The sequence below is a fragment of the Vicugna pacos genome, chromosome 27, assembly GCF_048564905.1.
Source record: "Vicugna pacos chromosome 27, VicPac4, whole genome shotgun sequence".
NCBI lineage: Eukaryota > Metazoa > Chordata > Mammalia > Artiodactyla > Camelidae > Vicugna > Vicugna pacos.
Window position 1 is genome coordinate 8,266,091 of NC_133013.1, and position 16,761 is coordinate 8,282,851.

The 16,761-nt window shown below is 39.2% G+C and overlaps 1 protein-coding gene across 2 annotated transcripts in view; it reads right to left on the reverse strand.

The window, feature by feature from the left end:
- Positions 1-16,761, reverse strand: part of ASB7 (ankyrin repeat and SOCS box containing 7) — a 49,197-nt gene that overhangs the window by 28,538 nt on the left and 3,898 nt on the right. Inside the window, exons 3-5 of one of the 2 annotated variants that reach the window (XM_072950683.1) lie at positions 16,243-16,342; positions 13,009-13,133; positions 10,840-11,101 (exon numbers count right to left, since the gene is read on the reverse strand). In XM_072950683.1, coding sequence (XP_072806784.1) covers positions 10,840-11,050 — 211 coding nt within the window. In that variant the 5' untranslated portion in view covers positions 11,051-11,101; positions 13,009-13,133; positions 16,243-16,342. The remainder of the gene's footprint in view (positions 1-10,839; positions 11,102-13,008; positions 13,134-16,242; positions 16,343-16,761) is intronic. The other variant, XM_006211492.4, reaches the window with a different exon arrangement.

Sequence of the window (16,761 nt, forward strand, 5' to 3'; positions counted from 1 at the left end):
AAAAAAAAAATGCATCGTGCCATAAGTATTATCATAGGCAAACAGAGCAACAGTGACAAAGGAAAAACAAAATCTAGACAAAAACCTAAAACTTGTCTAATAATTCACCACAGAATAGAGTTGGAAAGTCAGATGGTATGTGTCTAAACAGGATTTCCCCTAGAAAAATGTTTTCATTAACAAAAAACTGAAAATTCAGAAAAACAGCAAGACAAAAAACAGCATTTCCTAACGACTACCGTCAACAATGACAGACTTTCAGCTTTCTTTCTATACATTTAAAACAATTATGCATAATTTTAATCATAATCTAATTACTTAACTTTTCCTATATATTTGGGCACTGAAAATGCCTCCATTTTTAAAATTATATATAATAAAGGGTAAAATTTTCATTCAGAAAAAAAAATGCCTGTATTTAATACTGCTTCCTTGGAATAAACTAACAGAAGTAGATTGACTGGCAAAAAGATCTTCCATTTCTGAGGGTCTAACACAAACTGCTACACTTCTTTCCACAAGTGCTTTCATAAATTCCTAACGTTAATGTCTCTGTTTCATCACACTTGGGATTATCATTTGCAAAATTTCATTTTTGAAAAGCTAAAAGTGATTTCTCACCATTTTGCGATGAATTTGATTAATCCCTTATCTCCCTCATTCACTTTCTTGGGTTTCACCAAGAGGATTTTACCTACTGCATCAACAGGAGACCTGAGACACCTTTTCTCAGGTTCCTCTGGGGATTTGCTTTATGGCATTAACTTCTGGAGCTTCAGCTGGCTGTCCTCGAGGTCAGTTTGCATAAACACTGAATCTGAAGATAAATTAATGCACTAACTAATATAGGGTCTCTTAATGTTACTATCTTAAAACGTCCAGCATGGTCTTAGAATTTTTAGAAAGATTCAAAATGGGAAGATGAAGATATAGTAACTGTGGGCTTCTTAAAATTCCCACTCTTATAATAGAAACTCTTCCCCATAACCCCAACAGCACTGTATCCTGGTCAGAAAGCTTACCAGGCTTTGGACAGAGGTACTATTATACGAATCACATTTGTGTTTAGAAACACTAATATTGTGGGACATTATTAAACCCTAAGCGTTCATTGCCTTGAAGCGGGATGTTTGCAAATAAAGCAGCAAAATATCATTTATCTGCATGGGCCAATGTTTTACATCTGTGAGGTCTAATACAGTGGCTGCCAGTCACATGTGACTATTGAGCACTTAAAACATGGCTAGTGTGACTGCAGAACTGAACGTTTTATTTAACATGAATGTAAATTCAGGCCTACCTCATTTTATTACACTTTACTTTTTTTTTCTTTTAAACAAATTGAAGGTTTGTGGCAACCTTGCCTAGGGCAAGTCTATGCCATTTTACAACAGCATTTGCTCACTTCATGTCTCTGTATCACATTTTAGTAATTCTTAAAACACTTCAAACTTTTTAATCATTATTATACCTGTTATGGTAATCAGTGATCTTTGATGTTACTACTTTAATTATTTAGGCTTGCCATGAATCAAGCTCATTATAAGACAGAGAATTTAATTGATAAATGTTGCGTGTGTTCTGACTGCTCCACCAACCGACCCATCTCTCTCCCTCTCCTAGGGCCTCTCTATTCCCTGAGACACAACAATACTGAAATTAGGCCAGCAAATAACCTTACAATGCCTTTAACTGTTCAAATGAAGAGTCACATGTCTGTTGCTTTAAATTAAAAGCTAGAAATCATTAAGCTTAGTGAGGAAGGCATGCTGAAAACTGAGACAGGCCAAAGGCTAGGCTTCTTGTGCAGAACAGTTAGCCAAGTTGCAAATGCAAAGGAAAAGTTCTTGAAGGAAATTCAAAGTGCTACTCCAGTGAACATAGGAATAATAAGAAAGCAGAACAGGCTTTTTGCTGATACACAGAAAGTCTGAGTGGTCTGGATAGAAGATCAAACCAGCCACAGCATTCCCTTAAGCCAAAGCCTCATCCAGAGCCAGGCCCTAACTCTCTTCAGTTCTATGAGGGCTGGGAGAGGTGAGGAAGCTTCAAAAGAAAAGTTTGAAGCTAGCAGAGGTTGATTCATCAGGTTTTAGGAAAGAAGCCATCTTCATAACATCAAAATGCAAAGTGGAGCAGCAAATGCTGATGTAGAAGCTGCAGCAAATTATCCAGAAGATGTAGCTCAGACAAGGAATGAACGTGGCTACACTACACAGCAGTGTTTCAATGTAGGTAGAATAACCTTTATTGGAAGAAGATGGCATCTGGAACTTTCATAGCTAGAGAGGAGAAGTCAGTGCCTCAAAGCTTCAAAGGACAGACCAACTCTCTTGTTAGGGGCTAATATGGCTGGTGACTTAAGTTGAAGCTAGTGCTCATTTACCACTTCAAATATCCAGGGCTCTTGAGAATTGTGCCAAACCTACTCGGCCCATGCTCTATAAATGGAACAACAAAATCTGGATGACAGCACATTTGTTTACAACATGGTTTACTGGATACATGAAGCCCACTGTTGAGACCTACTGCTCAAAAAAGATTCCTTTCAAAATATTACTGCTCACTGACAATGCACCTGGTCATACAAGAGTTCTGATGGGGATGTACAATGAGATTAATGTTGTTCTCAAGTCTGCTAACACAACATCCATCCTGCAGCCCAGGGATCAAGGAGTAATTTCGACTTTGAGGTCTTATTGTTGAGGAAATACATTTTCTAATGCTATGGCTGTCATAGATAGTGATTTATCTGATGAATTTGGACAAAGTACACTGAAAACTTTTTGGAAAGGATTCACCATTCTAGATGCCATTAGGAATATTTGTAACTCATGGGAAGAGGTCAAAAGATCAATATTAATAGGAGTTTGGAGGAAGTTGATTGCAACCATCCTGGATGACTCTGAGAGGTTCAAGACTTCAGTGCAGGAAGTAACTGCAGACTACTCAGCAAAAGAACTAGAATTAGAAGTGGAGGCTGAAGATATGACTGAATTGCTACAGTCTCAGGATGAAATTTTAACAGATGAGGGGCTGCTTCCTATAGATGAGCAAAGAAAGTGGTTTCTTGAGATGGGATCTACTCCTGGAAAGGACACTGTGGAGGCTGCTGAAATCACAACAAAGGATTTAGAATATTGCATTAACTTAGTTGAAAAAGCAGCAGCAGGGTTTGACAGAACTGACTCCAGTTTTGAAAGCAGTTGTGCCGTCAGTAAAATGCTATCAAACAGCACCACGTGCTACAGAGAAATCATTTGTGAAAGGAAGAGTCAATTGATGCAGCAAACTTCATTGTTGTAAGATCCTCCACCAACAAAAAGACTGTGACTCACCGAAGGCTCAAATAATGGTTAGAAATTTTTTAGCAATAAAATGTTTTAAATTAAGGTATGCACATTGTTTTTTGGCATAATGCTTGTGCACAGATTACTAGACGACAGCATAAACATAACTTTTCTGTGCACTGGGAAACCAGAAGTTTCCGGTGACTTCCTTTGTTGCAATATTCACTTCATTGTGGTGGTCTGGAACTGAACCCCAGTGTCTCTAAGGGTGCCTGCTGATGCATGTGCTACAGACAGCACAGGTTTAGATTAAACTAAAGAGAGCCTCACTGCTTTCTTTTCCTTTTGGAATATAGACAGTATTAGAAATTCAAGTCAAACTTGCCCATTTTCTCAAAGAAACTGGATTTCTCCCATAGCAGCAGCAAGTATGGCTTTACAGAGCTGCTCCCTAACCAGGCTTTCCTCTGTGGTCACATCACTGTCACCGCAGCACACTCACAGGCAAGCTCCTGGCTCCTGGCTCTGTGAGATCACACATTGGTGGTTTTACTGTGCAGGTGTACAGATTTAACCATAAGATCTGATCCAAACCTTTCATGTACTTGAGATAAAAAATTTCTGGTAGGATAAGTGATTTGTATTAAACATCTACATTCCCCTCCCCCACCTTTTTAAAAAATGGCTTTTGCTAACTTTCCCCCACTCGTTCAGTAAATGACAACTCTTTTCTTCCTGGTCTTTAGCCCCCAAACTTCAGTTATTCTTTTTTTTTTTTTTTTCACTCTCATCTTACAGCCAATCTATCAGCATATCTTGTCTCCACTTTCAAAACAGATCCAGAATCAGAGCACTTCTCAACACATCCCCTGCTATGGCGGAGACCAAGCCCATGAGTTTCTCTTGCTGAGCTATCCAAAAGCTTCCTGGTAGGCTTGCCTGTCTCTCCTTTGCTCCTCAATAATCTACCTTCTTCAGAGTAGCCAGGGTGAGTAAGTTCCTATCATTCTTCAGCTGAGAAACAGTCAGTGGCTCCCCATTCTCACTTAGAACGACGTCCAAAGTCTTTTCCGCGCCTTCTAGGATGGACAGACGCGTCAGCTGACTATCCCTTTGGCCCGGTCTGCCCCCGTCTCCCCTCATTCTGCTCTAGCCCCTGTCTTCTTAGCTTTGTATAAGGGCTACGGATGTCCCCATCCTAGAGTTTCCCCAGCACTTGCCTTTCCCTTCCCCTTTACCACTTTTCTCCCAGATGTTCACACGGTTTGGGCTTCACTTCTTCCAGGTCCCAGCTAACACGGTACGTTAGAGGCCTTCCTTGAATTCCTAATTTAAAACAAAACCCTGCACCTCTCTTATCCTTCCTCTGCTTCATTTTTCTTCATGACCTGACATCATATATTTACTGTCAGCTTCCTCCACTCAGAAATGTAAGTGCCACGACAGCAGGGACTCGACTTGGTTCCTGTATTCCCAGCCCTCAGAACAGCACCTGGCACATAGTAGGTGCTCCGTAAATCCACGTGAGGGGCAGGGAGAGGGTCAGCGGTGCCTGAGATCTTGGATCTCTTCACTAAATTCACACAGTCACTAGTGAATTTTCTAAAATTTCTGTTTCTCTCGCTCCTCTCTGCTGAATGGCTCACCCCTGGCCCCATGACAAATTCCTGGGTATGCTCCAATCATATTGACTTTTTTTCATTCCCTAAAACCGAACATGCTCCCTGTCTTCTTCAACCCTTCACTGGGTGTCCTCTGTGCCTGGAACAACCCCATACCTCCATCCTTCCAGCGCCCCATGCCCACCTCCCCTTTCAAGACCTCAGCACAAATCATGCTCTCTCTGGCAAGACTTCCTCGCCACTGCCACACCTCCACCCCAACAACGGTGGCTGCTATTTTATACACGGGGCTTAGCTCACTGGTGGGGCTGCACTGTTTTCTTCTAGGTCATACAGAATCACGGTTAAGACAATGGGTTTGAATCCAAGCTCCACAATTTATGAGATGAAGGACCTTGAGCAAATTACTTACCATTCTGTGGCTCAGTTTTCTCAATGGACAAAATTACGATTTTACCCTCATAGAATAGTTGTGAAGAACATGGCTTATCTGAAATGCTCAACAAATGTTGGCTATAAATCCATCCACCCACTGGACTATGAAGCACCAGAAGGTGAGCACGATGCTTGCTTACGTCCGTATCTCAGGGCCTGGCCAGGGCCCGGCATATGTTAGGTGCTTGATAAACATTTGCTGAATAAATATATGAATAAGTGACCAACTGGCTGCCTCATCCTCATCTAACCATCTATATGAATTCTCTCTCACGCACAGGGGTGGGGGGGGAAGAAGAGGGGAGGGAAGAAAGTAAGCCCTGGTTTCTGGTGCATGACTTCACTCACTTTCCCATATTTGAATCTTTGACTTCATTTCACCTTAATGTCTCCCCCAAAATAAGCTTATTAACAGGTGGGGACCAACGTGACTGGAAGTTTACAAGCCCTTAAAAAACTTTGGTTTAAGGAAAAGTGCAGGTATGATGCATTCAGGCGCTTTTCTAATCCCACCATAAGACTGGCCCATTTTCAATCAATATTTTTTAATAAAAAAAAGGATCAGTCTTGTCTCTGAAAGGCTGGAGAACAATCATCTTAGGTAACTGGTGTTTGCTACCCCCCCCAGCTTCATTTAGAACAAAACAGATATGCATTCTAGCCTCATGAAGCTTTGGACTAACAAGCAATATAGACATTAAATAGAATATTACAAAAATAAGCTATGGTGCTTGTGACAGGAGCCAGAACAAGAAGGTACAGAGCACAGCGGTATCATCTGATGGAGGGATCTGACCAAGTCCAGAGGGTAAAGGAAGACTCCCCTGAGAAAGCGGGAGGCGGGGTGAGGGAGATGCAGGCGTGAGTGAGGTAAAAGTGGCAGAAGTGGGGTGAGCAGAGTGACCCAGGTGGGTCCTGGGCAGACCTCTAAGCTCAGTGAATCTGAAAGATCAGAGGGGCTGTGGCTCAAAGATGAAGCTGGAACGGGATCGCAGAGGAGCAGACGCTGCCGGGCCATGTAGGTCACACTGAGGACTGACTATTACCCTGAGAGAGATAGGAAACCACTGATGGAGTTTAAAAGGAAATATTTTCATTCTCATTTTTATCAGATCACTCCACTCAGAGACTAGCTGGGGCAAGGAAGACTGGAAACAGGGATGAAGGAGACCCAGTAACAGTTCTGGTGAGGAAGGCTGCTGTTTCCTCGCCCAAAGGCGGGGCAGTGCCTCCAATGAAAGGAAGTGAAAAGCTGTGACAACTATTTAGGAAGAAGAAAGTCAAGGACACTTTCTAGATCTCTGGCACAGCAGTCATAGGCTACAGTGTCATTTACTGCCAAAAAATAAAAAAGTTGAAGCAGCAGCTGCGAACCCTGAACATGGAGATCCTGAACAGGCAGCTGGGGACCAGTCTAAAGATCAGAAGCTGAGCCTAGACTAAATACAGAGCATGTCGAAGCATCACACGTGGCCGAGAGGGGTGGGGAGGTGGCTTCCTCTCCTATTAATATTTCCAAATTGATGCATAATGTGCTATTAAAAATACTCCCTAAATCTCTTATTCTACAAGGGTAAAACGAGCAAGTACAAGGTGCTAAACAAGAATAAATGAGGGGCTTCTCCAAAATATGTGATTTTATTGTTCTAAAATTTTATACAGAAATGTAAAGTGCTAAGAATAGGTAAGATATCCTTAAAGGAGAGACGTGCCCCACCAGATACCCAAACTTACTAGCGAACAACAGTAATTTACGACAATGTTACACTGACCCAGAGATACACCAACAGACAACAGAACCAATGGAACCACGCATTTATTAAACCTTCATACCAGAGCTGGCAGCAATGAGGAAAGAAGGGATGATTCAGGCTACCTTTATGGGGGAAAAATATGAAGTTGTAGCCAATCACTTCATATTGCACACCAAACCCAATTCTGGATTGATTAAAAACCTAATTGCCACAAAACTTTTTAGAATATAGGCAAATAATGATCCTGTGATATGACATTCAAGACACAAAAAGCAGAAACCATAAGCCAAAAGAAAAATACAATTCACCTACATTTAATATGCAGACTTCTGCCCCCTCTTAAAAAACCCCAAAACATCAAGAATGTGAAAAAGCTACACACTAGGAGAAGACTGTTGCCACATATCACAACAGAGAGTATATAAACAACTCCTACAAGCCAGTAAGAAAAAGACAGACAAAGCAGTGCTGCCTTGCAATGCTTTGATACTCATATGTCATTTGAGGGGGGACAGGCAAGCAAACCACACAGAGGAAAAGCAAGCCACATGGTGACTTGAACCACTGCTGGCAAAGGCTGGGGACTGGGCGCTCTCCCACCTGCTAAGGACAGAGCCATCAACAACGTCTTTGGAGGACAACGTGTTAATATCCATCAAAAGAAAAAAATATCTAACATCCCTTTGATGTGGCAATTGTACTTCTAGAAATTATCCAAGAGACAAACACTCACATATGGAAAAATATTAGTCAAGAACATTCTCTGTAATAATGTTTCTAGTATCAGAAGTACAAATGTCCAACAACAGGGAATAAGATTAAATAAATTACATTCATATAATGGAATCTGAGATAATGTCATCTAGTGACAAGGAACTATGACTTAGCTAAATTGTTTCATGAAAAAAAAATCAAGATGCAGAACAAACTATTAATAAAAGGGAAGCAGGTTAGAAGGTGGAAGGTGGAAAAGTATGCACACTCATATGCACAGACTATCCCTGCAGGGACACAAAAGAAACCGGAAGAGTGAGTGCCTCTGGGAAGGGAATGAAAGGACTGGTGTTAAGGAGTGGATGTTTCTGTAACACTTTCTGCTTTGTTTTTAATCATGTACATGTATGTATGTGCTACCTTCTCAACAAATGAAATCTCCTGCTGGAAAAATTTCAGCCACTCTCAAAAAACAAAAAAAAAAGAATGGTTTAGACAAATGATGGTATATCCATACTAATACATACCATACCCAGAAACTGAAAAGAACAGAGTAAATCTACATGTATTAATATGGAACAGGTACAAGGTTTCTTTTCAGGGTAATAAAAATGTTTTAAAATTGGGTGTGGTGATGGATGCCCAACTCTATGAATATATGAAGAGCCACTGAATTGTACACTTAAAATGGGTGAATTGTAAAGTATGTGAATTCTATCTCAATAAAAGCTGTTAAAAATAACTGTACACACATATACACATATATTTACACACACACAGAAGGGGTGGTGCTGAGGAAACAGGGTTCAGCCAACTGGGGCGCAGAGGCCAAATCTAGCACACTCCTGGGTTTTCAATAAATAAAGTTTTATCGCCACACTCATTCATTCACACATCGTCTATGTCTGCTTTCCGGCTACAAAAGCAAAATCAAGAAGTTAACAGAGACAGGAGGGCTCACAAAGCCTAAAATACTTACTCTCTGGCCTTTTACAGAAAAAGTTTGCCAACCCCTGATATTAAGAAAGTCTTCATAGTCAACAGTCTTGTGGTTACCAGGGGAAAGAGGGTGGGAAGGGATAGACTTGGGAATTTGAGATTTATAGATATTAACCACTATATATAAAAATAGATAAAAAACTAAGTTTTCCTGTATAGCACAGGGAACTGTATTCACTATCTTGTAGTAACCTTTAGTGAAAAAGGATATGAAAACAAATATATGTATGTATATGTATGACTGGGACATTATGCTGTACACCAGAAACTAACACACTGTAACTGACTATGCTTCAATAAAAAATAATAATAATAAAATCCATACCCCTCCTCAAAAAAGTCTTAAGTTAAATAGTTGAGCAAAAAATAACAGCTGTAGAATAATATGGTCGGTATGATATCGCTTATGCTCTAAAACCACACACACAACACAATATGACATATTTTCTATGAGCACATTAGGAAGTGATTTAGAAAGATAAGGACCAAACCAGACTCAAACCCATTGCTTACTTCTGGGGCAGGAGTAGGCAGATAAAGACTGGGAGTTGTCCAAAGGGGACTTCGGCTTTATCTGCAATTTATTTGCAAATGTGTTTTATTTGTTTTAAAGAGACAAGTTCATATATTAACCGAGTAACTGAACTTTTTTTTTTTTAGTTATTTTTTTTAAAAGCAAGGTTGGCAGAAAGAGAAAGTAACTGGACTAGGTGGAATTAACACATAGGAGCTCTGATTTGGTCTTAATTCTACTAAGCACTGGCAGAATTTAAGCTGTTACGCCCACCTCTTAGATTTTTCAGGTCTCTCTCCTGGCTTTTCTCATACACTTCCCCTTCATGGCCTTCAGAACTGAGGTCTTCAAGTGTCAAGGTGAAATAAAGTAGAAGCAAGGGCGGTTGGGAGGGACAGAAAAGAGCCACAGGCCAGCAAATGAATGGCTGAGTCCTGTCAACAGTCCCCTGTTTCAGGGGTATAAGTGCTATTTCAGGGCCACTCGGGTGTGCGATGATTCCTAGCCTCAGGCTGAACCTGCAGCAGATCCACGCTCGCAGCCTTCGTGTACATACTTCACAAGACCCTAATGAGAGCTGTGTGACTTCTAACATTTTCTGTACTTGAAGTCAGTTTGCAAGTAAGTTGGAGTAACAAAGCTCACCTCAGAAATGAAACTACATGACTGCTCATAAGCAATCCAGGCCTTAGAATGGTTCATAATGGACCCTGAGTCCCAATCAAGCTGTTTTACATCGTAAGTTACAAAAATAATTTGGGTACAAATGATAAAATATATCTGTGCCTCTTTAGGAAAATAAGTGGAAATCTAACTGGAGAAAAAGGTAAATCAGTTTAAGGCAATTATTAGTTATCAATTATGGGAACGGATAGTTTTTCAAAGCAAAAGCATAAAATGTCAAATGTAGTTTCCAACTACATATATTAACCCAAAATTAGAACTCAGATAACCAATCCTGTAGGAGACCCAGAACCTACATACAATTCTGGAAGAGGCAAGTGCTCTAAAACAGTAATAAAAGCATTTTACTTAACTTTTTCTTAAAAAAGGTTAACTGAAAAGACACGGTACTGTTAAGGCCATGATATTTAAAGGGACCTGTGCTAGCTCTGTCTGCTTAAGCAATTACCAGCAGGGGAAACTTGAGCAACTCTCTAATTGTTGGTACCACGGCCACTTCTGCTTCTGAAACAAAGCAACTGGACAACCTGGAGAAGGGCTGCTGTTAGCTGAAATAATCTGGGAAAATCTGGCTGTATATAAACTATGGTTAAAGGGGGAAAAAAGCATGTTCAACAAACTGATTTTTTTAGACTATCTGGCTTTAAACAAAACTCAACATAATTACAATAAATCTTCACAAAGGAGAGAAAACAAGAAGTTCAATATTAACAAAGAGAAGTATTAAAAATTACATGCACACTCCCACATATGTTTTAGACTAAACATAATTTCATTTTAAGTTCCTCCTTGGGAAAAAAAAAAAGGTTTACTCCCAGTAAACTCACCTCCATGTTCCAGAAATACTCGAACACATCTTTCCTTTCCTCTTGCTGCAGAGAAATGAAGCAGGGTCCAGCCATTAGCATCTCGGCCATTTGGAGAATAGCCTTGTTCTAACATCTTTCGTACGGTGTGAACATCCCCGGCAGCCACTGCAGCCTGAATCTGCAACTCTTCCTGGAGTTCAGGGTTCCTTCGACAATGGTGGTGTAACATCCTAGCTGAGTCCACTTTTTACAAAGGATTCATTAGGTCACAGGGATCAGCCTTGAATGGTAGAATACATAAAATTTAGAATCCTTGACTCCTGACAGTGTGTTCATTAAATATCACAGAATTTTCCATTGCTAAATCATGTAAACCTGAGTAATGGCAGTTCATATATGACAACTAATTAACATGCATGCATCTGTTATAACCAAAGCTTTCAGTAATTTCCCTAAGATATGAAAAGATTGCAAAAAGAAAGTGAGGCATAAAGCCTTCAATGGCTGAAATAGGAAATTTCTTCTGCAACCTTTTGTAAACTCAAAGCAAACATCAATGAACATAACATTTATTTTAGGCAAAACGGAAGGTGAGGCTGGGCAGCTGAAGATGGGAGACAACAGAGGAGACAGATGAGTCTCAGGAGTTTGCATTTACCTGATGCACACGGAGGAAATTTCAGTTAAAAACCATTCAAGGATTATAGCACAGATCAGTGCGTAAATAGCGAGTATCAAAAGGACAATTCACAGACGATGAGGACTAAAGACCTCTAACTCTGACAAGTAGCTTAAAATTTAAAAAAAGCAAAAGATTTAGGCTGGCTCCCTAAAGTATTTCAACAATATTTTATTTTTGGCTCCAAAGAGTGGAAAGTTGGGGGGGAGAGGAAGCAGGATTTAAGTAAATTAGAGAAAAAGGTGTAGATTATATTTACTTTCCTTTTGTTTATTTCTGTTTCTCTTTCTATCCTCCCCTCTTTGTTATCTGATGCCCGATTTACTCCTCTTTTTCTGCCACCTCCTCTACGCTTTCCTGATTTCAGTTTTCCAAAAGTTTTCTTTTACAAATACTCCAAGTAGCAAGACCATATAAAAATATTTAAAAACTAGAAGAATCTAAACAACCTGTTGATTAACTACAAGAAAAAAGTAAAAGTAGTACATACACTGAATTTCCACATTCTCTAATAATAATCACAAAAGAGGTGTGTACTCAAACTCAAAATAAAACGAGATCTCCTTCATGCATATAGGAAAGGTCCAAACTAAACTGGTGAAAAGTCATATCTTATATGTGTGTACACAAAAACTTTTTTTTAAGCTTTTAAATACATACGGAAACTTTAACATGCTTCTAGGAAACCATTCCGTCTGGGCTAATTTTAAGGAATAGATTAGACTCATTTCCTAATTAGTAGCTTCTATTTCTAAAAATAAAAAAAAAAAATATGTGATAAAGTCCTTAAAGACATTCTGGCCTCATATGTAGGTTAAACATCTTGGGATAATCTTTGTTACCAATAATAATTTACCTTGTAAAACTTCTCGTTATAGACCATACAAAGGTCAACTTAAGCCTAACTTAGGTCGTACTGTCACAGCTTAATAGTATAATCAAATATCCTATCTTGTTTTAGACAGAGAAAATGGAATTACAAACTTCAAAGTATCACTGATAATATAATTTAAAAATACTACACTATTGCTACAAAGAACTATTTCCTTAGAGAAAACTGGGAAATGAGAAATTTCCTGACAATTTGTTTTCTTAATAAACATGATTTCCCCATCTCTTCACTTAATTACTCTTTCAACTGACACTAAAATTAAGTCTTTTTTGTCTTAGAAATTTTAAAGCCAAGAATCCTTTTGGAATAGGTTTTTGCTTATTTTTAGCATTGTCAGAGAAGATGAAGATCGTCAGAAGAAATTATTAGAAACTACGACCATATACTCAAAACAATCATCTTTAACAGTTTTTTTTTTTAATGAGACAAGTATCTTGGCACTTAAACGAAGTATACAATGCAAGGAAAAAGAGACAAAGAATATCAAAACAAACCTGAGTTTTCTTTTAGCAAGTGCTGTATTTTGTGTATATTAGGTGATCTGAAGGAGAAAAATAAAAGCTAAATGGGTTTTCCCCAGAACAGCACAGATGACCTATGACCCTTAGTCACTTACCTGACAGAAGAATGCCCCTTTTCCTGGTCTGTGGATTGCCTAATAACCATTGTGCACATACAGCATCGTGAGTGGGGGCGCTCAGAGTCTGTCCAGATTCTGGTGTCAATGAGCTCTTTCTTAACCTAAAGACAAATGAAATAATCATCATGGGAAATTTTCTAAAAACAATAAAGCACCATAGCTGCCTGAATAATCTACCTTTTAATGAGCTTACTTTTCAGCACTTTACAACAAACTTACAGATGAGAGAAAACTCCAATCAACTCAGAGAAAATGATCTCAATATCCACATTAGTCTCCAAGGTGGCAGAACATAGGATTCAGGAATTTTTTTTCTTAAAAAGACTGTGTTTTTTGTTTTTAATGAATAAAGAAAATAATAAATCACACATTTGGAATCTGGACACAAAGACAAATTCTTCTTTTTGCTGTATTCGGAATATACCTCCAGAACTGAATTACTTTCTGACATCATAAGTTTCTTGCTCTTTCCAAACGACCAGAATGAGAACATATGTGCGTTCAATACAATGGGTAGCCAGGGTCAAAGATGGAACCTGTGACAGCTTAAAGGAGATTGTCTTTTATGTGCTGGTTCTTCGTGTACATAACAAGCATCGTGTTAATAATCTTGAAATTGTTAACCGTTTGTGCAAACACCAAACTAGGCAGAAGAAGAACAACAGGCTTGCCACCTATTCCATGTGAATTCTGAAAAAACTCTCTACAACTTAAAGAAAAGGAATCTTTCCCCATGTCAATTAAATCCTAGATCTGTATATTCCACTAAGGTTAAGAACACATACAAAGTAACTTCTACACATGACACCAGAATCCCTCTAGGAATGACTGACTGGGAGAACTGCCACTCCTTCCTGGTGGGGGTGGATGTGCTAAGCCCTCCATCACTTAAACAAGGAAAGGTCGGGCTGCCTGGCAACCTGATGAGCCACGGGGAAAGTGCAGTCATGGGTGGTGCTGGCTGCAGACCAAAATTTTCAACCACTCCAAATTTAGTATGACCCTTTCCTCTTCTCACATCTTATTTTTCCTTGTCAAATTTCTTCAAGGAAGGCCAAAGACTTTGCCAAGATACACTTGGAAATACCTAATATTTGGTTTAAAACTCTACCTGTTACTTCTAACTAAATAACTAGGCATGATCGGAATACACGTCAAGCTATAAAAATGTGGAACTATCCCTACAGAAAAGGCTGATGCTAAGACTAGGGCAGGAAAGATACAAGATGAGCACGGAGCACCTGCCAGTGTCAAAAAGGAAGGAAGTACTCGAAGAAAACTGCAATGGTGGAGGTATGTCAAGGAGACATGGGGGCCAACTAAAAGAGCTCTCAACAGCCAAGGTGGAACAGTTCAAACAAAAAGATAAAGTACTACTGGATTCTAGCCTGATGTACAGAATAAATACCAGTAAGTCTGCATTGATTAAAAATAACTGATTGAATAAATTAAAGATGGAGAAGAAACTAATCTCCTGTGCAGAATTTCAAATAAATCGTGTAGATTCCCCACCCTCAAGGAAGTAGAGCACAACTCCCCATCCTTAAGAGTGACTTCCATCCAAAGAGGACAGTATGGAGGAAGGAGAAGGGGAGAGACAGTCTACAGTGGGAAACCTGGAAAGCACTGCCTCAGCCAGGCGATCACTGTCAGTATCAAGAGTGTCAATTCATGTTGTTAGCGTGACAAGGTGAGGATGGCAATTCACCTCTGATCTTTCTCCCCTAAACCCATAACCCTAGTCTAATCATGAGGAAAATACCAGACTAGTTCTGACTGAGGAACATTCTACAAAATACCTGACCAGTACTCTTCAAAAGGTCAAGGTCACCAAAAACAAGGAGACAAAGAAGTTTGAGAAACTGTCACGGCCAAGAGGAGCCTAAGAAGTCAAGATGACTAAATGTAATGTGAGATCCTGAACGGGATCCTAGAACAGAAAATAGGTATTAGGTAAAAGCTGAATACAGCTGAAAAGAAAGCTGAATACTGTATGGGTTTTAGTTAATAAGAACAATTTCTGGTTTATTAACTGTGGCAAATGTATCTATTAATATAGGATGTTAATTAGGGGAAACTGATTATATGGAATTCCGTACTGTCTTTGCAACTTTTCCATAAATATAAAACTGTATTTAAAATAAAGAATGAAAACCAATGTCTCTGACCCTGAGATTCCAACATTTCCACAGAGGAACGTGTGATTATTTTCCAAATGAGTTTCATCTACATTTTAAGAATGAACACCAACGCACTTCTAAGTGTATCCTCAGTATTCCCCTGCCTCCCAGAAAAAGTGGAGATTACCCTCCAGGGTCCTGAGCCTTTAAGGACACTCATTTCTTGGGGGAGGGTAGAGCTCAGTGGTAGAGTGCATCCTTAGCATGCACGAGGTCCTGGGGGAGGGTTCAATCCCCGGTACCTTCATTAAAATAAATAAATAAACAAACCTAATTACCTCTCCTCAACCTGCCCGCCCCCCCAAATCTTTCTTTTATTATTGTTGCCCATATCCCCATCACCATTTCCATGGAGGCAGTGGGAGGGGTGGGAATGACATATGAGGTGGGGGTTGGTGAAGAATATGAAATGGAATTAATTTATCCATAATATCATAAAGGCTTTGTGTTAAAAGTCAGAGTGACAATTATTTCTCTCAACTGGAAAGACGCACAGACACCAGCAACTTGTGATGCCCTGCGTGGACTACTTCAGTCAGACAAATGAAAGTCTCCCGAGTGCCTGACATGTGCCTGGCACACTGCTAGGCTTTGGCCACTGGTATTACCCTGAGTAGAGCTTTAACAGAGAGCTCTGCACACTTAAGATGAATCAAACAATCCTAGAATGGTTAAGATCATTCTTCTCTTTTCTGACAATACCAAGCACTATAAATAACCATAGGTCTAAATCCAAAAAAAAAAAACAAAAAACAAAAAACACTCTTTATATGCTTCAGCCTTTATAGGAAAAACACACACAGACACACACCATGCACTCATCATTTGTCAGCTACATCCTTTACATTATGACTTATTACCAAAACATCGTAATAGTCCAAAGCATCAGCCAAGTAATTAATTTTATCTTGGGGTAATTTTATCAGAGTTTACACTTAATAGGGTATAACCATCCATGTACGTATGCATAAAGGAAAAAAAAGACTATTGAACTTAAAAAGTAAATGTAATATCCAGTGGTAAAGGTTACCTATTAAAACCTAGAGAGGAAGTCCAGAGATGAGAATGGCAAAAAGTCTGTTTCCCCAAGGAATGCCAGCTTTCAAAATCTGATAACTCATGGAAGTCACCTATAAAATAAAATAAAATGGCAAAGGAGGCAATTTTCTAAATCTATATATACATGTACAATGTGCAATATGTGTAAATTGACTCAGAATGACTAAAACTCTGAGGGTGCAATCTTTAGAAATTCCATTCTAGGTTTCACAGTCAGAAAAAAGAAAAAAATAACATACTAACAAGGAAGATTTCAAAACTGTATCTTAAAATGAGCTGCTTCCCCAATGCATATCACTCTTAATATAAGATTTTGCTGCCTAATGTTAACCATGTATTTAAATTTCAGGAAGTCACCTTTCCTACTTCACATGGGTTCAAAAGAAAACAACCTAGGTCTCCGAGCTTTGATACTGTTGCCCATATTAGAAACTATGAATTTAGGAGTTAAAATGTTGTCATCTAATTTTCAAGCAGATGCCAAGTGAAC